Below are 21,765 nucleotides of genomic sequence, written 5' to 3' on the forward strand. Positions count from 1 at the left end.
ATCCTTGAGATCGGGGCTCAGTGGGGTAGAGGGCAGAATGTCATAGTTCCTTCCTTCTAACTTTGTTGTATGATTAAATGGCAAAATGCATGAAAAGCATCTCACCCGATGTCTGGCACATAGTAAGTGCTCAATAATGTCAATGAGTACCTACTAGGTGCCATTATTACCAGAATTATGGGAAGTCACTGCTAGTGAAGCAAGTCAGACTCCCTTTTGAGGGTGGAAGGAGGGTAATTAAAGTGATGCCAGGTAACAGGGCAGTGACATCCTGTGTTTACTGCCACAGGAAAGAGCCAGTGTCACGAACCTGATGCTCAGCCCACAGATCTTATTTCCATATAAACTTTTTGTCAAGAATATGTTTTCTTGGAGCGCCTGGGTGGCTCAGTCAGTTAAGTGTCCGACTCTTGGTTTTGGCTCAAGTCACGATCTTGGGGTCCTGAGATCAAGCCCTGCAGTAAGCTCAATGTGTAGTCTGCTTGTCCCTCTCCCTCTCTTCCTCCCCCTGCTCTCTCTCTGTCTCTCTAGAATAAATAAAATCTTAAAAAAAAAAAAAGAATATGTTTTCTTTTGAGACCCAAATCTACTTCCACAGTACCTGCAACGTGGACAACACTGTTTAATATAATGACATTTACAACTGAGGAGGATAAGACAAGACTGCCACTCCCGTAGCTCTCTTGGGCAGTTGTGGAGAAGTGCAAATTGGTACAACTTTCCTAAGAAAAATTTTGAAATACACATAACAACTCGATATTTTTCATACCTTAACACGATGATTATTCCCATGCCAAAGAATTATTTCCAAGGAAATCGACATGCCATTTGCAAAACGTGGGTGCCAAAGATGTTTGCCACTGCAAACATTATTTATGTTTATTTAAGTGAAAAACTGGAAACCATCAAAATCTACAACAATAGAGAAGTTTAACTAAATGATAAATACACCTTCATAGAATGGAGGAGCAGGCACCCATTTTAAATGCTGTAGTGGAATAAAAAGATAATGGATGGAAAGACATCCCTGCCAGGATTTTTTACTGAAATGATACACTAAAACACCACTAAGACACAGTATGTCTATTATGATCCTGTTTCTGCTTCACGGGAAGGAAACTATAGCCAAACCGTAACAGTGATGGGGGCTTTATGGGTTTTCTTCTCTTGCTGCATATCCAGGGTCTTAATTTATCTATGAAGGACATGTACAGCTTTGGATTTCTTGGTATGGTTTTCTCTCATCACGTACAACTCTGACCCCCCTCCAGCTCCTTCCCTAACCTAGAAGACCAAGCACAATACACACTCCCCGGATACTGAACAGGTCCAGCTGCTGGCCGGGAAGGCAGAAAGCCAAGCCAAGATCACTCACTTCCTCAGCCTCCTACCCCAGGCAGCCCAGTGTGCTTCTCAGAAAGCAGACGCAAGGAGCTGCATCACTGACGTATGGACCTACATCAGGGCTTCTGTGGGCAGGCGGCTGCTAAGAAGTCAGCTGGCTTCCTTCCTTTAGCTGGAGAAAAGCTTCAGTCTCCCTGAATTGCACCTTTTATGGCCTTGATGCAATTTTCCCGGGTTTCCACACCCAGCTTGCTGGAGCTCAACCTTGCAGGGCTCCCGTCAAAAGGAGCCCAAGGACAATGAGCAACTCCACAGCTCAGGCTGTTCTGTGTCCTTGGATGGGTGCACACGGTGGTAAAATAAACAGTGCTCTTGCTGACCAAGTTTAGGCCCAGGACTGGGATGGGACCCAATTCCTTGGGATTCCTTTGGGACAGGAAGGACTGCCCTGGAATGTTATCTGTTCCGTAATCCAATGGCACGCAACTCCCTAGGTTTCTCTGGAATTGCAATAGTTCCGAGAAAAAGAAAGAAAAGAAAAGAAAAGAAAAGAAAAGAGAAGAGAAGAGAAGAGAAGAGAAGAGAAGAGAAGAGAAGAGAAGAGAAGAGAAGGAAAGGAAAGGAAAGGAAAGGAAAGGAAAGGAAAGGAAAGGAAAGGAAAGGAAAGAAAAGAAAAGAAAAGAAAGAGAAAAACAGAAACAAAAACCAAAGGAAACCACCACCACTTGCCCCACCTTCAGATAGGAATTGATCAAGAGCCAGGGCAGACCAGATAACAGTAAATGCCACCAAACCCCACGAGTTCCTCAAGCACAGCAGGTCCCCGTTATCTTTCCCTCGCGGGGACACTGAGTCCCGTTGACAGCGCTCTGCCCGCGCGCTCTGTCCCCGCCTGCCCCAGGCCCGAGCTGGAAGTGCTAAAATAATGTAGGGCCCTTCTCCACACTTCTCCCAGTGTCCGGCCCAGAGATGATTGCCGATTCCCCACCCACGGTATACCCAGCCCCTGCTCTGAGGCGGACGAGAGAGGACAGCTATTTCCCTGGCCTCGTGAATCTCCTCTAGGCAATTTCAGGGAGCTGCCAGGGTCCTCCCTAGCCCCTGCTTTCCTCAGGTCCCATCAGGCAGAAGGTCTGTACACTGAACTGAGAGACGTGTATAAGCTACTGCCAGAGAGCACAGGGGTTGTGACGTCAGTGAAACAGTCACTTGTTGGGACCAGGAGCATGTAGGGTCAGGCGACTCACTGATCATGGTGGTGCCCCCCGCTAAGGCAGCCTTCGTCCCTTGGAAGAAGTCATCCACTGTGGTCATTCCCTTGTATGGCATCTGGAAGTGAGTGTGGACATCGATGCCTCCAGGGATCACCATCTTCCCATTGGCCTCGATGGTCTTCACTCCTCCAGGGACAATCAGATTGTCTCCGATTTGCCTGGTGAGACAGGGAAGCAACTGGTCACTTAAAAGAGCGACTTTGAAGACAAACATAGTACTGTAAGGATTTTAGATGAGGCAACTTGTATTAGAACGGCCTTTGCAAGTGATTCGCAAGCTTAACAATCTAAAAGCAAATAAAGACAGGTGTACACCCAGAAAACAACTTTATAGGCGCAAAACGAGCTGATCTGCTGCTTGGTGGAACAGTGTGCACGTGTCCTGGCTTAGTGCTGCAACCCCACGGGTGGGACAGTGTCTATAATAGAGGGTGTGTAAGAAATAATTTTTTAAGAATAGGTGTTTTTGGTATCCCTTTCATTTTGTTCTTTATCTGAGTGAAGGGTGGAAAGTAACATTTGGAAAAGGATTAGGAGAATGTAAAATAATGAAGCATTAGGAGAGACTGAAGGAAGTAATGAATCATTTAAAGAATACGTATGTGAACTTGGCTATCCTCTTCAGTGAGTCCATCTGTGTTCCTGACAAGAGGAATCTGTTGGGGTCATTGTGTACGTCAGTCCTCACTCCCAATTCCACCCTTCCCTGATAACTTATCTGTCAGTCACAGCCAAAGGCAGATTCAAAGGAGGAAGCGGAAGACACAGACGCCCAGCTGGGGGGCGTCTCAGCAGAAGCGTCAAGCCAAGGAAGGTGATGGTGACAACCTCTACCAGACACACCTTTGCCCAGGAAGCTTCAGTGCATCCCCAGGAGGAAGAAAGGGGGACTTAGGTGGGGAGGAAGCTGATGAGTACTCCAGAGACACACTACCTACACCAGGCAAGTGACAAAGACAACTACTCCTGGCCAGATGTCACCTCCTAGACCGCCTGATGTTGCTTGGTTTATAGGTGACTTCACACCCTTGGTTTAAATGGCCAGTTAATTCTAGGGAGACTTAAGATTCACAAGCCTCGACATTATTATTAAACACGTCCTACGTTGGGGAGACCTGTACCCCACTACCAGTGGCACGAACACGTTCCCCTTTTGTTCACAGCGAGCCGAGACAGACACCCTCTCGGGACAGTAAGAAGGCCACCACTGGCCTTCCAAAATCAAAGTTCTGCAACTAAAATAAAGTATTCCTGACATCTCTAAGAGTTCAACTTCACCACATCCCCACTGGGCCATTCCAGAGCCACCACAATTCAAAACACGCTGTGGAAAAAATGCAGCCTCTGATTGTACCTCCATTAGAGTCCAGATACTGGCCACGATGTTCCCATTTTTCTCCCTCCCTGATCTTCCTCTGAGGTAAACTGAGAACCAAGGGCATGAAGAGTTAGTTACCCAGCCCGTGTGTGTGTGTGTGTGTGTGTGTGTGTGTGTCTGCTTGGGTGTTTCCGCCAGTTCTGAAAACGAGTGGAATACCATGTCTGAAACAGAAATGCCTTCCCCCCTTTTCCTCCACGGAGCCACTCAAGGCCATATGAATCCTTGAAGGCTTGGCTTCCATCTCCCCTCCTTGGTCAAATCCCGACAGACAGCCAGGTCTAATAATTAAGAGTAGAGATCTGCCCTGGATGCAGGCTATGTGGGTTCACAATCCTGGCTCCACTAGTTACTAGCTTTACGACCTTGGCCAAGTTGCTTAACCTCACTGGTCTTAATTTCTTCCTCTGTAAAATAAAAATGTCGTGCAGATTGTTAGTAGGTGTTAAGCCCACGGAACACTGCTAGGCACAGGAAAATTCAGCAAGCATCAGCTATGATAATTAATAACCATGCTAATCCCACATAGCACCCTCCTTCCCCCTGAATCTCATCTCCTCTACTACCTTAACCCTCATTGCTGCTAGTACCTGGTCATGTTATGCCCCCCGAAAAGACTGCAAGGTCCTGGGGGCAGATGTGGGTCCCGATGACAGCCACCATAGCATGTGACATAGCATGGGTCCCATGCTTTAGCCAACCACCTTCCACACTGCAGACACTCCACAAACAGTCACAGATAGACAAACAGCTCTGTGACAACTGGAGGGAATTATTTCTGTTTTTACGCTCTGCGATTTCAGAATGTTTTTGAAGAAAATGTCAGGATTGGATGAAGATCCACCCTTCTCTCTACCACCAGCACACACATCCAAAGGTTACATCTCTTCCATAACACCCTTGGCAAGTGGCCTTCTAGTCTATTCTAATAGAGATGGCAAAAGGGATTTACATAGTCAACTCTGGTCGTAGATGCCTGACTCGCTGTGGGAAGACGGATTCTGGGCCTGTATTTCAGGCTCAACTGTGAAAAGTGCTGTGATCAATTAGTGATGCCCATCATGAGCTCTGAAATGAGGAAGGAGTATTAGGTGCTACCTTTTTTTCCATCTCTGAAAATCTCTAAATGAGGGAACCTGCTATCTCCAAAGACAGCCGACTATATACAATAATTGTTTAGTAAGAGAAAAATATAAGATCAACTGGGGCTTATCTTTCAAAGAACTTCTTGTTTCACACTGGTTAGCTTGCCTACTGTTTCCGTATCTCCTATTCCTAATATGAAAAAGTGTTTATATGTAGGTAAGGCGACTAAACAGGATATCTCCATTCTTGCACATTTATTTATCCATTCACTCATAAGTTCAATGAACTTGATTAATATGCTGATCGCTAGTAAATTACTTCCTCCCTGTGTTCCTCTTTCTTCTCATCTGAGAAAAAGGGTAGTAATAGTACTTGCTTTGTGGGATTGCTGGCAGATTAAATGGAATGAGGCATGTAAAACATTTAACAGCACCTGGCACACACTACCTTGTCACTAAAAGGTAGCTCTTATAACAGTGTCTCCGTGTTAAGTACTGAGTTAAGCGCTCAGATATGGAGATGAACAGGACAGGGTGCTTGCTGTGCCTAACAGTGTCAGCACCGCTGGGACTGAGAAAGGCACGAGAAGGGAAACCAGCCTAGACGTGGGGGCTGACGAGAAATAGCCACCTACAGAAAGTTATGCCTAAGCCCAGTCTTCAAAGAGAAGGAAGAGAGCCACGATGGCCAGAATCTTACACAAGCCAGTGAGTTTAACAAATGTAAAAATAAAACGGAACAAGGCCAGGGATGGCTAATAAGATGGACTGGATACACTGATCTTATACAATATCTTTTCAGCATGAGGGCGTAGCTCACTCTCTGTGATGAAAGGCTATGTGTAGACCAAATCCTCTTTTACAGGTTACTAGGTAGGGAGCCCACAGAAAAAGGGAACCTGGCTACGCTGCTTACGGACACCTAGTAACACATCCCTGCAGTATCCATTTGAAAATCTTGTCTGAGATGTATGTCCCATCCATGCTCAGCCCACCTAGGTTCTACCTAAGTCAAGGCTCAGTTCAAATGCCCTCTCCAGCCCCACCCCATCCTCTGAAGGGATTTCTCCTTTCTGTGCATTTATCTTCACTTGAACTCCTTTGACACCCACAGCACAAGGCCTTATATTTTTAAGGTGCTGTCATTTTGTGCACATTTTTTCAATAAATTAGAGGACAAGAGTCACATCTTCCACTTCTCTAAGATGCACAGAGAGCCCATCAATACAGTTTGCACAAAGGGGCCCGCAGCATCATTTGGTTGCTCAAATTCAGATTTCTCATTTCATTCACAAGATTCATACAAATTAAGGCTAGCTCCCATTTTAAGGGATTATGTGTATCCAGAACGAAAGGTTAAAATAAAGATTCACTTTGGGGCTCCTGGGATGCTCAGTGAGTTGAGCATCCAACTCTTGGTTTCAGCTCAGGTCATGATCTCAGGGTCGTGAGACGGAGCCCTACCTCGGAGCCCTACATCAGGCTTCACTCTCAGCAGGGAGTGCACTTGAGGATTCTCGCCCGCTTCCTCGGCTCCTCCCCCACGTGCTCTCCCTTTCCCTCTCTCAAATAAATAAATCTTTAAAAAAAAATACAGACTCATTTTTAAGAAGAAGAAATGAAACACAGAGAATCAAAGGCCTAGGAAGCAAAAGAGAAGCAAGCTTCTTCCTGAGCCTCTAATGAAGAGAGGAAGCACAAAAAGTTAAGGTAAGTTTCTACATACTTACTTTATCAAGCCATCTTCCATGTAAATATCAGCATAGAAGGACTGATCATCGTTGACAATTCTACCGCCCTTGATAAGAAGACGGTCACTCTAGAAAAGAAGGCAAATAAAAGTCATTCTCATAGCTAGGAATTCGGAGAAGATTGGTCTGCCAAGGTTTTCCCAGTTCATTGTTCTAGAGATCTAGGAGGAACACATTTACTTAAGACAACTGTGCGCTCAGTGCACTAGTGTTTGAACTGGGTATATTTGTTGGGGATACAGCCTTTCACGTTTGCCCCAAATTCAAATTATTCTACAGTTTCACCTCTTGCTTCTGGAACCTACCATAGCCACTCAGAAATGGCACTACTTGAGGGAAGACACTCTTTGTATTATTTTTCCTGGCTCAGTAAGCAGTAAATATTAAAAGTGGTGTATAATATATGCCTGAGTGCCCAGCATCCTGTTGGCGATCAGCAGTGATTCTCAAAAACAGAACTTGGGATCATACAATGAAATAGTCTTTGAAAGTCTTTATAATGACATGAGGATCACGTTATGGGTTTTTTTGTTTTTTTTAAATTTTTTATTGCGTTATGTTAGTCACCATACAGTACATCACCAGTTTTTGATGTAGTGTTCCATGATTTATTGTTTGCGTATAACACCCCGTGCTCCATGCAATACGTGCCCTCCTTAATACCCATCACTGGCCTATCCCAATCCCCCACCTCCCTCCCCTCTGAAGCCCTCAGTACGTTATGTTTAAAATTTAGGATATTTATACATGTACGAACACGTGCACACAAGGTTGTGGAATGTGTAGGAAAAGCAGTGAATAGAAAAAAGACAAAATAGCTATAGTATTCTATAGTATTTAACCAGGATGGACAAATTATGCAGGATTTGTATTTGCTTCATTAAACTCTCACATTTTCTGAAATGTATTTTTTGTCTTTATTATGAAAAAAATTGCCTTTCTTATAACTAAAGTCTTTTTTAAAATTATAGCTTAGATAAAATTTGGATAAGTGATGCAACTAGAAACAATGCCCATACACTCCAAGGTTATTAAGAAAATATAGGGGCGCCTGGGCGGCTCAGTTGGTTAAGCATCTGCCTTCAGGTCAGTTCAGGATCCTGGGGTCCTGGGATCAGTCCCAGTGTCGGGCTCCTGGCTAATGTGCAGCCCGCTTCTCTATCTCCCTCTGTCCTCCCCTCCACTCGTGCTCTCTCTCTCTCTCGTGCTTTCTGTCTCTCTCTCTCAAATAAATAAAATCTTTAAAAAAAAAAAAAGAAAATATAAATATATAGTTCATATATTTCAGGAGGAACCAATCAGAGTCAGTTTCCAGTATCACACATTTCATTAAAAGAATGACTGGAGTTTGGACTGTAGCATGAAGGGTATATGCAGCTTTGCTGGACTCCTGAGGGAGAAGAGAAATCTCAGGAGCGTGGCTGAGTGGAACAGCTTGAAAAGAGAATGGTATGTTGCATTTTGTTAAGAATTCAAATTACAGACTTCAACTCCATCCGCCCGCCCATCGATCCATCCATTCATCCATCCATCCATTGTTCCTCTATCCACTCATTCAGCAAGTAATTATTCGATATGTATGACTAAATACATAGAGAGGATCCAGTTGTTAATGAGTCATACCATGCCCCTGCTTTCATGAAACCAAAAGGGGCTATGCGGCAATAAGGAAAAAAGAAAGTCAACAAAACAAGCAAAACAACGTAAAATTGTATCAAGCGTCACAATGTATAGGGGAGTGGGCTTGTTTAACCAGAGGTGGAAACAGGCCTTACGGAGAAGATCAAGTAGATGTGGCAGGGATGGAGAGCTGTAGGCAGAGGGAAAAGCATGAGCAGAAGCCCTGTGGTAGAAATAAGTTTTGTTCCTTTGAAAACCTGAAAAAGATCAGTTTCGAGATGGAGAGCTTAGGGATCAAGGAGGAAAGCGGCAGAGAGGAAAGGAAGGTGGTGAGGCAGGCAACTGGCTTTCAGAAAGGACATCAGTCTAACGGGGGAGGAAGACCACAAACAGGCTGACATCTGGCTTCAGAAACAAAAGGGTGTGAACAAGGCCAGAAACGGAGAATTGAGGTGAGGCATCCACATGGGATACAGGAAAGTGCCACCGAGTTCCTCCCACTTCCCAGGGATTACGTGGGACCAGGAGATTTCATCACACCATACTGTCAGGGGAGAGGCTCGGAACGAGATACAGATCAAAGAGGCACCCAGGAAAACACCCACAGACGCCGGAGAAAGATATGCAGATGACATGAAATGCGAATTCCCGCCACACCTGATCCCCAAGCCCCTCCCGACCTGCCGTTAGTCCAAAGGTCCGCCCTCATTTCCATCATGTATGGCCATCATCATGTATCCATCATCATGTTCATACCACGGCAAAGTAAAAAACATGTAGTCACTGTCACGTTGCAGGCTCTGTGGCCACTAAGACTTTGCAACAAAGTTCCCTCTGCCTTCTCCCATGTTCGACTGGCTTCTGACGACCACCCTCTCGAAGGGCTTCTCCTGTAGGATGCGTTACCTGACTTGCCAGCAAATTCCACCTGCTCTCCTCGCCATTTAGTTCAAACAACTCTATTGTTCTAGAACAGCCGCTTTCCCGTTCCTGTCTCCTGCCTAGAGCAAAAACTCCTTTGGTCTTGGGACTCTGTGTCTTTTGATCTTGTTCCCTTCATTCGTGGAGCCCACCCTAGACGGCTGTCAAATACTGGTAAAACAAATGGGTGAAGGGTGGGACACAGGAGGCTGTATCATGTTATTATGACGGAAAGACCAGCTGAGTCACAAAATTATGTGATGTGGCCAGAAAATTGGACTACTGTTTTAACAGTAGTTGCAAAATTATATGAGGCAGTCCCGGGGCTGTGCTTCCCAAACTAGGGTGCACATTAGAAGAATATGGATTCCCACCAAATCTGTATTTTATAAACTCCACAAATGGCTCTCATGCAGCCATCAGCCAGTCCAGCGCCAAGTTAGAGACCAGCACCAGAAACCAGGCTTCGGTGTGTCCTGGGCACAGTTCCGTGTGTCTACGAAGGCAGCAGAAGCATCTCCAAGAGCAGCTCCATAATAGTCTTGGTAACTGTACGGTGTCCCTCTAATAGCTCAGTGCTCTTCTGACGTTCTTTATCTTCCTAGCAAAGAACCGAAGTAAACTGCTTTTTGGAAAGGGGCCAGCTACCACCTGTAGTGAGCCCAGGTATGAAATACGACCACTCTCCCGCCTGCGGAACATCCCGCCTAGGGAACGACTGGCATGATCGTTACTTCCTTCAACAAGCATCAGATGTTAGCAGAGGGGCAAAAGCTATCTCAGGCCCACGTACATAGTAAGAGGTGGGCCAAGTGGAATTGACATCACTGAGATGGCATCATTGGAAACTCTTCACATGCTAATTAAATACACCTTCTCTGGCTCAATAGTCAGGAATCTGAATAGATAAAGATGAATTACAGGCCTGGCATAAGTTTCAGAGATAGGAGTAACAAGACTCTTGCTCTATGGACTACTACAGTATTAATATTTCTTTTCATCACGCAGACCAGAGATACACAAACCTCAATTCACAGAGCCCCAACACATGCTGTCTCTGGAGGTCCCCGGCTTGTCCCCTATCTTTTATTAAAGGGGCTCATGAAACTACTTCATTAATTTTAACTCTTTCCATGCACGTGGGATCCACTACAAAGGGTAGCCTAGGCAAACTGTCCTCAGACACAGGAAAGTCTAAAAGGCAGGCCTTGCGTTTGGCCTTGAAGAACAGCAGAACTCCTGACCACCCCCAGGTTACATAAAACCAAACCTTACTGGTTACAAAATATGCTTGCCTGTGAGTTTACAGACCAGCCCTATAGATGAACACACGCTAGGGTTGAAAACCCACAAGACAAACAGATCTGCCATCTATGATTAAAAGTCATCCTCCATGATGTTAGAAAGGCCTTGTGAATGGGGCCCTGCAGGGCTCTTCAATTTCCTTTCCCAGCCGCTGACCGTGTCCAGGAGCTGATACCCGAAGACGTGAAATGGTCTAGTCTGGACATCGAGCAAGGCTTCTCATGTGATGATATAGAGATATATAGATATGTGATGGTATTTCTAGAGCACACTGGGATCACGTGGAACCCCAAAAAAGCTATTCAGAGCCTAAAATAACCAAGGACCCCCACTGCCTTGGGTCCTGCCCTGCTGCCAAGGCTGAGTGTGGTGAGGTCCTGCAGGCCAGTGGGGTGCCGGGCATAGCAGCAGGCCAGGTTGGGTCTGGCTGGCTTCTCCCACGGCTGGGAGAATCAGGTGGACACCTTAACGAGGTGTGTGATCTTGAGTTAGGACTTAACCCTCAGAACTTCAGTTTTTATTAGCTCAGAGTGGATAATAATACCTAGCTCACTTCACAGTGTGGCTGCCAGGAATAAATGAGGGAGGAAAGTGTGTGTGTGTGTGTGCGCACGCACGCATATCAAATAACTAACACACAGTAAACAATCTTAAATATTCATTATATTGATTCCATTCAAATTATTTACAGCCCTTCAAAATGTTTTTAAAAGTCTTAAATTAAGTATATTGGAGAGAGACTGTCCCCATTTTCCAAGTGAGGAGATACGCACAGGGCGAGCATCTTTCTCGTAAGTGACAGAGCTGATTAGTTTCAATTGGAAGCGAATCCAGGACTCCTACCTCTGGGCACTGGACAGATTTCCACCTGAGGCCACTGAACCACTGATCCTTAAACCTCACGACAAAGGACTCTTTCTGACAGGGCTCTCTTTACCATTTGCTGCTGAATCCGACTGTTCCAGGGCTCAAACTGATGCAGTTCTCTGCAGCAGGTAACTTAAGGAATCTGGTAACCCTGAAGATGCGACTTATAAAAGCACTGCATCAACCTGCCCCTTACGGCCCGAGTGTGTTCATGCAGCTTATAAAGGGACCTAACTTACAATCCAGGGTAGTACCAGCCCTTCAAGCCTCACTAATGTATGGCAATGATTAGAAAAATCAATCATAAAAAAAATGTGGAGTTTATCAGAAAAAGGGAGAGAAGAGAGACAAAAAGAAAGGAAAAGAGTAGAGAGAGAGAGCAAGGGAAGGAGGAAGGAAGGGGGAGAGGGAGAAAAAAACAAACTCTGTAAGGAGGGATGTGGTTAAGAATGGCTGGATTCGGGGTGTCTGGATGGCTCAGTTGGTTAAGCATCCGACTCTTAATCTCAGGGTCATGAGTTTGAGCCCTGCATTGACTGGGCTTTACACTGGGTGTGGAGCCAAAAGAGAGAGAAAGAGAGAGAGAAAGGAAGAAGAAAGGAAGAAAGAAGGAAAGAAAGGCTAGATTCAAACTAGAACAGAGAATAAAAGAACAGAATCTTGAACTCAAGCCTACTGGAGATGTGGGTTCCCATTTTAGTTTTCCTTGTCTAGTCTTCAACTTAAAAGAACTTAAATCACCACTTCTATCTATCTGAGGTAATGAGAATATGCCTCCCAGAGAAACCGGAGCCCTCTGTGGACTTCTTCCCAGTGAATAAAGTCAGCCTGAGAACAGTACTTAAGACACATCTGTTCTATACTCTGCCGACATTCCAGCAGCTCAGAATAAAAACTATAATCCTAGGAACAGAAAAGGAGGATATAAAATGAAGAATGTCTTCCAAAATCAAATGTTTTGTTACCTGCGTTCAAATCACAAAGCACAGACTCTGACCTTTGGTGGGGACTCAAGATCCTTTTAAAGTCCACATGAAGGCGCAGCTGGTTATTTAAAATAAATTCCCATCTGGGTAATTAGATTTAACCCCCTAAAAACATTCCCACTCTGAAGAATACATTAGGATGGAAAGACAACATGGATGATCTTGCTGGTCTTCTTCCCACAAAGTAGCATCATTTAAAGAAGAGAGAGAAAGGGCTTTCTAAGATAGTCCGGCTGACCCGACACAGTATTTGGGGAAAGGTACTGAGTAGGCTCCACGGGACCAGGGTTCCCATCCCGGCTCTGCTGTTAAGCATGAAGCTTCCAGTGAGACACACAGACTTGAGCTCACACTCTCGCACCAACGCTACCCGTGCCTACACAAGTAACTTCGCTTCTCCGGGCTTCAGTTACCTCCAAGGGGACAATGCTATCCTTCTCTGAGGGCGCTGGTGAGGATTATGCAGATACCATGTGTGAACGGCTGAGCTCTGCTTGGCTCTGTGTAAATGCTGACGACATGTGAGCTACCATCTTTATCAGAGCTGGCCACTGTAGAGCTGCCCGCTCACAAATACTCAGGAAGAACTGAACTAGCACTTTATTAATCAAAATAGAACAGACCTTGCCATAAAGGGACTGGCAGAGACGCCAGGCCCCACTCAACCCTCGGCAACTGTTCTCAGCTCCTGCCACGAGCAGCCAAGCTCAGCCAAGACTTCTCCTTTTAAACCCGCCCCCCGGAGGGCAAGATCCCATGGCGCCTCCAGGTCATTCTTCCTCTGGAAGAGGAGATAACAATCCACTTGCTCTCTCCCAGCAGGAATGGAGAGTGGGAGGCAAGGTCTTACGCCTGGCCCCAAACCCACTCTCCCTATGCCATGTATGGATCTGTTTCTAGGACCCTCAGTGACAAACAGGCCTTTGAGACAGACAGAAAGACAAAGATCTGGGAGAAGTGAGACCTCTTGAAGAGGAGTGCAGTTTCTCGGCTCTGAGTCTGCACTGAAACTGAGCAGTTAGTTTCACAACCTTGGCTATTCCATTCCTCTGAAATGCTATGGACGAGTCTCAAAAACATTGTTTCTCGCATCATCCAAACATACTTAAGACCAGGTGTGCTAGAGGAAGGTTAACCTGGGGCACACCCTTCAACACAGAGCCCACTAAGCAGAATTGGTAACAATGGGAAGCACCATTTTCCGCTTTCTTTCTTATGTGTAGTTTGGCCCTGGAGGGGCAGAACCCAAAGCAGAAAAGGAGGAAAGAGGTGCTGACACAGAGGAAACAGTAGCCGCGGGCAGTATTAACAGGAGCAGGGTGGACACTCAGTCTTCTGAACTAGAACATCAAAGGCAGCTGGGTGCATTCTTCCCTCCCCAGAACCATGTTAACCATTTTAGAGATGTGATTATCAGGGGGCCAGACAAGGTATGCAGCCTGCCCTGGGTCAGAATGGAGTGGGGGATGAACTGTGGATGGCATCTTAATCCCAGCCCCCTGATAACGGTCTCTCAATCTTCAGCAGGGTTCCAGACACGCATCCGCACAAGTGGATAAGCAGGGTAGGAACGAGAGGACGGGGAGGGGAGGTGCACAGGGGCCACGAAGCCATTCCAGTCGCAAGCAGGAAGGTCAGCTGGGCCGATGAAGCCCAAACCTCAGACACTTGTGCACCATTTTCATGGCAGTTGATATAACCTGTAGAAACTGTACTGTCATTTGCATGGTATTATCCTTACATAAATGTATTTTCCAAGTAAACACTGTCTTACTCCTATAAATTCTAAGCCACTATCACTTACCAAAAATAGACAGCAACCTAGGAATGAATACTATAAAAACTCACTGCATTTTGGGGACATTCCGCTGCCTTTGAAAAAGGTTCCAAAGGAGGAGCTCAGATCTGCTACCTTGGTTAAAAAATGAAGTTACCAAGTGTCAGGGAGGTGTCCGATTCAGACCAGCACTACGCTGAGCCTTCTTCCTTCAGCTATTCAGCAGGTTAGAAAAAGAACTAGAAACTGGACACGTCTCACTGTGGGATTCAGTGTTACTGAATGCCCTCTTACAGAACAACCTAAAATGATTCCATGTAGGAATGCCACCCCTGCTCTTCATCAGGGACCACCGTGGGCCGACGTGGGCCAATGTGGGTCCACACGGGCTTGTCAGAAGCAAGAGCAGGGCCCAAAGCAGAGCCACAGGGAGATTACTGGGGCTCATGAAGAAACAAGCTCATCTTTAGCTGGACTCTGGGAGGGAAAGACGGAGAGGTTGCTGTCCGGGATGGAAACCAGGCCTGACAGCAGTTTGTAGAGCCTCACAAGAGTTTAGGGAGAGACCAAGGTAGTGTGGGAGCCAGACCTGCTTTTGCAGGTCTGAGGTGGTACTGGGCAGGTGACTTGATCTGTCTCTGGGCCTCAGCTTCCTTAGCTGGGCGGAGTTCGATTAATCCTCGGCTTCCTTGGCTTTCGTTCTCTAAAAAGGCCTGCTTCTGTATCTATAAAGTATAGATCGTAACGTGAGGATTAACTGTCAGGCGGGGTCCGTAAGTGGTGGGCACATCACTACTGCTGCTGCTATAATGCACACAGACAATTAGAGCCAAATCCACATCACAGGACACTACTGTGATACGTAAAACGTCCTGCCCAGGACCAGAATGTGAAGCAGACTACAGACTGAACAACAGTTAGTGCTTTAAAGAACTAATTCACAGCCATCTTTGGCGTGACTTTAGATGACAGTTTTGTGTCTGGTTTATGACCTTATTTTTGTTCGTTTGTTCCTTTTTAGGCCTCAAGTCTACGCAGTAATGGGTGAAAGTGCTCTGCACACAGGCAGACTAGAAAACTGAGTCCAGCTTTGTTCAAACACGATCCCATGTCCCTTTAGGTCAACAGCCTGTGCGAAAGCCAAATGCCTACTTCATCAGGAAGGAGTGCATGAAATTTCAACCCAGGCCTTGATTCTAGGGATAAATGGGCTTAATAATTCATTCATCTGCGACTACTGCCCATGAAGCTGTAGGTTTGGAGCGTGTAGGAAAAGTAAGCTATGAACACAAACAGCAATAGGAAGTCAAGAGAAAGGATCAAACTATCGACATAAAATGATCAGTGGTTGCCAGTGGTGTGGGGAGGTAGGGAACGAGGTGGGTGGTGAGTAGATGAACAGATGGTGCCCTCAGGGTTTGGGGGGCAGTGAAACTACGCCGTACGATACTATAATTGTGGATACAGGACATTATGTGTTTGTCAAAACCACAGAACTGCACAAGAGTGAAACTTCATGTAAAACTATCACTTCTGTTAACATATCAATACTGGTTCATCAGTTGTAAAAAATGTACCACACCAATGCCATATGCTGATAATGGGACACTTTGGGGTGGGGGGAATGGAGGGAGTTTATGAGAGTGCTCTGTGCTTTCTACTCAATTTTTCTGTAAACCTCAAAGTACTCTAAAAAGCAAAGTCTGTCAATGAAGAGAGAGAGAAAGAGAAAGGGAGAAAAATCCTCTGTCCAGTAGAAATCAAAGGAGGGTCCAGTGAGGCCTTATCAAGGTAGGTCTTGGGAAAATGGCTGATCTGGACACCTGGGTACGGCCAAAGAGAGAATTCTGATCAGAGCAGGGGAACAATAATTTATTTTTTTTAAGATTTATTTATTTTATTTCAGAGACAGAGAGCTGGTGGGGGGAGGGGGAGAATGGGGCAGAAGGAGAGGGAGAGAGAATCTCAAGCAGACTCCCTGCTGAGCACAGAGCCCAACAGGGGGCTAGATCTCATGACCCTAAAATCATAACCTGAGCCAAAATCAAGAGTTGGACGCTCAACTGACTGAGCCACCCAAGCACCCCAAGGAACAATAATTTATAACTAGCATTTACTGAAACCTTTTTATGTGCTAGAAAGTCTTCAAAGAGATCAATGAATTGTCAGTGAAACGTTGCTGTTCTCCTCACTGAATTGACGAAGACAGGAAAGCTTGGAGAGATTGGCTCATGGTCCAACAGCACATAACCAGTCAGTAGGAGAACTAACTGCATCAACTCAAGAAACGCATTTCAGTGGGCAACTGTGATGTTGGGCAGAGTCCCTGATGCCTAGGATTCTGGAATGGGGGACGCTCAAGAGATGGCCGGCTGAAGAGTTTGACCTTCATTCTGTGCATGCTGGGGAGCTCTAGAAGGATTTTGAGAAAATGAATGAAATACAGTCTCCGAGTAGAAGAGAAAATTAAGCTGACAGAATAACCATGCTGGAGATAAAGGAAGGAACTAGTTGGAAAGCCATAGCTAATGGCGAGAGAAAAGAAAAAAGAAAGAAAAGAAACAGCTTATACCATTCAGGGTACCAGGAAAGTGAGTTAATAACTGGGTTATTAAAGAGAGTGTAACAAAGGGATTCTTTAACAAAGTGTGGGCAGGCTTTGTGCCCACCCACAGCAGGGAGCCACCCTATCGCCAGGCCTGAAGCAGACAAGGGGAGAGAGAAGTCACCCAGCTGAAGAGGGCGCTGTGAGCACAGCTCTGCCTGACCTCGGAGGTGTGACCTGCAGGAGAGGCATGCAGCCCCTCCTCAGTGACCCCGCAGGAAGGAATCAGGAGGGCGAGATACTCTGACCTGAGCTGTGCACCTTCCTTCCAATCTCCTAGCTGCACTGAAGGAACTGAATCCAAGTAGGAGCCCAAGGGCAAAGGGCCTACAGATGCAGGCGAGAGAGAGCCCCACGGCATGCAGCAGAGCAGAAAAAGTGGAGAGGTAACTGGAGAGGCAAGCTGAAAATATCCTGCCCAGTCCCTGAATATCCAACCGTGAGACATGATGTCATACACCTCAATACAGCCATACAATGGGTAGTCATACACCTATTTTTTTCAACAAGTTATATCTGTATCTTGACTTTCAAATAAGCCACAGATCAATGTGCAAAATATGATTCTACTGTGGCAAAAGCAAAAAAAAAATACTATAGGTAAACGTGTTTTGTTATGTTTTTGTGTGAGCAGGAGAAAGGTCTGGAAGGATGTAAACCAAATTATTAACATTGGATATGGTAGGGGGAAAGGATGAAGATGGAAGGGGTATGGAAAACTTACTTTTTCCTTTCTGTTTCTCCACTATTTACTTATATTATGTCACTAGTTGCACAAAGCATATGCCATTTATAACTTTTACAAGGGGCTTAATAAAGAAAATTACAAAGAGGAAAAAGACTAAGGTAATGACTATGGCCCAGGTGAGAGCAAGAATACGGATTAGAAAATACGAGGCATGACGCGGAGGAAAGCCAGAATCAACTCAGCGGCTGCAGGGGAAGGAAAAATGATGTGTCTAAGTTGACTGAAGTTTCAAGGCAAGGTGGCCAGGAAGGACTCACAAATAAAAATGGAGAAAGGAAAAGAGAAGAACAAAGTTGAGGTGCAAGAGTATCAATAATAATTTTGAGGTGCTGGTCAATCATACAGCCATGAAGCCAACAGCTAGACATGGGAGCCTGTGATTTAGGAGGATGGGCAGGTGTTAATGGATGGACTTGCGTTAATGCCATTGTGAACCTGGCTATGCCAAGTGAAAGGCAAGAAAGGAGAGTAGACTCTTGGAATGGGGGTCAGGAGCCCCAGATCCTGGTCCTAGCTCTGCGACCCTGAGCAAGGCACTTGGCCTTTCTGGGCTACTGTCCAATGAGCGGTACTCACTTCCTGTTTTAGAAGTAGACTCCTCTTTGGGGCGCCTGGGTGGCACAGCGGTTAAGCGCCTGCCTTCGGCTCAGGGCGTGATCCCGGCGTTCTGGGATCGAGCCCCACATCAGGCTCCTCCGCTATGAGCCTGCTTCTTCCTCTCCCACTCCCCCTGCTTGTGTTCCCTCTCTCGCTGGCTGTCTCTATCTCTGTCAAATAAATAAATAAAATATTAAAAAAAAAAAAAAAGAAGTAGACTCCTCTTTGATCATTTAGGACTGGCAGCTGGCTTTGACGGAGCCTTTAGAATGACAGGGAAACCTAGTGAATTCCCACCCGATTGCCTGTCAGAAACAAGAAACTCTTTCACTGAATCTGAAAGCTGGCCAATTGCAATTCCCAGGGGAGGAATGCGGGCTTGGGCCTTGGAATGTGTGAGCGGCACCTTCAAATGACAGGCAACTGCTCCCCAGCTATTTGCAGAGGCCACAGGGATGCTTCTCCAAGTCTGACCTTATACTTTTAAAATTGGCGGGGCTGCCTGGGGATTGTGGTTATAAGCACATAACCACTGGCTTATGCAACTTCCCAAAACCGGTCCGGTGGCGGATGCGTTAAGAGAGCTACAGCTGGGATGTTCCAGCTCACACCACGTTGCTGTGGAAAGGGCCCTTGAAGAGAGATCGTGGGAGGAAGGGGCTGTTTCCAAGACCAGAGATGTCCCCCAGTTTGTTCTGCCTCGGAGCCCAGACGTCAGAGATTGGGTCCATAGAGGAGCGCAGAGAGGGGCCGCATCATTCACTCTGTAGCTAGGAACGCAAGCGGTGAATCCGTGCCAGACGGAATGGAGGAAAGAGGAAAGGGCTTTGTAGCACAATCCTCACTGTGAAATGGAGAAAATGATATCCACCCCAAAGGACTAAAGTGAGGAGTAAGCCCAAATTGCGGTGCATAGTAGGTGTTGAATAAATGCAGGTTTCTTTACAGGTTGGGACACAAATCTCAGGTCAGTGCTTCTCACCTGGATGCTTCCCTGCTCTCTCCTCTATCCCTGAAAAGTAGCTTGACATTTCATTTCTTTTTAGTGTGTACGTGTGTGTGTGTGTGTGTGTGTATACAAACTACCTTCTTGCAAGAACCCAAACACTTTCCAAGGAATATGGGGAGCTGAGAGGATGAACCAGCTCACTCTTTTTTCTGGCTCTTTCTTTTTCTTTTCTTTTTTTTTTTTTTAAAGATTTTATTTATTCGACAGAGATAGAGACAGCCAGAGAGAGAGGGAACACAAGCAGGAGGAGTGGGAGAGGAAGAAGCAGGCTCATAGCATAGGAGCCTGATGTGGGGCTCGATCCCATAACGTCAGGATCACGCCCTGAGCCGAAGGCAGACGCTTAACCGCTGTGCCACCCAGGCGCCCCTTTTCTGGCTCTTTCTTGACACAATTAGCAGACAGTGGTAATGACCAATTCTCTTGCTCATTCTTCTATCTGCCTAGAAACCTGCAAACCCATAGCTCTGTTTTCATTTGATAGAAGGTGGTTATTAAAGCAGTGGCTATTTTTTGACTCTTGGGCCCCAAACTTCTCCAAGTAATACGGACAGAGAAAAGTGCAGATGCTCGGAGAACAAGGACTTCAAGAGGTCAGGCGGACTTTGAATGAAGTGAACCCTTGAAATAAATACAACTGAGCCTCCATTTAAAAATTATCAGAACTCAAAAACGAGATTGGCAGGCAGTTAATCCTACAACAAAAGGTTTCTTCCCACAATAGGCACCCCCTAAGATGTATTTCAGACTGCCTTCCATTTGCAAGCATCACACCGAAATCACAGGACTGTATGCCCCAGGCCTGAAGGCCTGCAGGCTTCCTCCCTACCTGCAAAGCCTTGACGTTGCTTCCCCGCCTCATAAACACTATTTCACATTCTAAGATTCTAACACCAGCAGAATAATCTTTTGATATAGTTCCCAATTTTTTTTTTATGACCGTCTCTGCTCAGAAATGTTTCAAACAGTGCTCTGAGGACGGATGTTTAGAGTTGCAAACATTGGATGCATACCCAAGCAAGACGTGCACTGTGACACGTATTCAACTGTGTCTAAAACACAGCAAGCAAGTTGTAACCATTGCAGGTCTCTTCCCTTCAGTTCAGAGAGAGCAGGTGTCTGTCCACGTGTTACCTCTTTTGCCACTGTTCTCAAATCTTTTCACCTTCATCCGCTGCTCCGTTCATTCGAGGTGAGACTGAGCCAGGCCTGGGTGCGAGAATGCGGAAGGACACAGAAGTGGTCCCTGTCACCATGGAGCAGACCGTTCAGTAGCCTTCTGATAACCCTGCTTCCTTGACACCTGTTCTCCCCAAACCACTGACCCCAAGGAAAGCACATTAGTCTCAAGTAAAGGAGCAGTGAGCCTTTTCACTCCCTGATTTATTTATCCCTTCATTCTGTCATTTAATGTTTATAAACGCCTCCTGTTCACAGAGTAGGGATACAACATGAACAAAATACATTCCTTGACATTGTACTGTCGTGGTTGGAAAAGCAAAGAACAAGTAAGCTAGCTAAATGAGTACTGTACTTGCGACAGTGATAAAGAGAATTCAGACCGAGGGCAAGGGGATAGCAGAGGCTTGGAAGCGTCTGGGACTGTGTCTGAGGAGGTTTTCAAAGAAGATATGTCTAAGAAGCTGTCTGCTGAACAGAACTCTGAACGATCTGAGGAAGCAATCCAAGTCAAGAACGGCTCTTAGGAAAGACCACTGCCCACTCCCGGGGAGCAGCAAGCACAGCAGCCCTGAGCTGCAGACAAAGATGTCCCAGGGAGCGCGGGAGCAGAGGCCGGCTGCCGCCAGTCACCCAGGAAGGAGCAGCAGCAGGGCTGGGCGTCCAGAAAGGAGGACAGTCAGGGCCAGGCCATGTGGAATCTGGAGAGAGTCACGGTCTGTTTTATTCCAAGTGCAACAGATGTTTGAGCTGGGGGAGCGACTTGATCCGATTTACATTTTTAAAGGATCACCCTGGTGATGCCCAGAGAATGACCTAAGTGTAGGCAAAGTGGGAGCACGGAGTTCAATTGGGGGTTACGGTAAGACCAGGGAGGCTTGAGGTAGGGCGGTGGCGAGTGATGAGAAATAGTGACCAGGGGTTGGATGGAGATTCTATTCTAAAGGCAGAACCAACAAAGTTGCACGGCTTGTCTACAGCTGAGCTGAGCCTTACCCCCAGTATCTCCTGAAAACAAACTCTATTCACCTCTTAACTTGATCGTGCCTTCTTACTAACAAAGTCCGAGTGACTTGAACCTCTACATGTAAGCACTGATAGACCAGACAAAATGGGGAGGATGGGGCTGGAAGACCACCATTTACATTCAACACGCAAAGCACCTCATATTTCCCATATGATAAGCTTTGGGTTTACCAGCAGCTCAAATTAATTTCATTTTTTCTTCTCTTTTTTTAGGTGACTGCGTATTTATCAGGCCTTCCTGTTGAAAATACTTCTAAAGTATGTCGTTTTAAAACTCTGGCATAGATAATTTC

General features: G+C 46.0%; 1 protein-coding gene across 2 annotated transcripts in view; it reads right to left on the reverse strand.

The window, feature by feature from the left end:
- The window catches only part of DPYSL3 (dihydropyrimidinase like 3), a 110,879-nt gene that overhangs the window by 26,277 nt on the left and 62,837 nt on the right, over nt 1–21,765 (reverse strand). For both annotated transcript variants that reach the window (XM_026498969.4, XM_026498970.4), the window contains exons 2-3: nt 6,812–6,900; nt 2,592–2,776 (exon numbers count right to left, since the gene is read on the reverse strand). In XM_026498969.4, the coding sequence (XP_026354754.2) occupies nt 2,592–2,776; nt 6,812–6,900 (274 nt within the window). The remainder of the gene's footprint in view (nt 1–2,591; nt 2,777–6,811; nt 6,901–21,765) is intronic.

The sequence above is a fragment of the Ursus arctos genome, unplaced genomic scaffold (assembly GCF_023065955.2).
Source record: "Ursus arctos isolate Adak ecotype North America unplaced genomic scaffold, UrsArc2.0 scaffold_5, whole genome shotgun sequence".
In the NCBI taxonomy this organism is placed as follows: Eukaryota; Metazoa; Chordata; class Mammalia; order Carnivora; family Ursidae; genus Ursus; species Ursus arctos.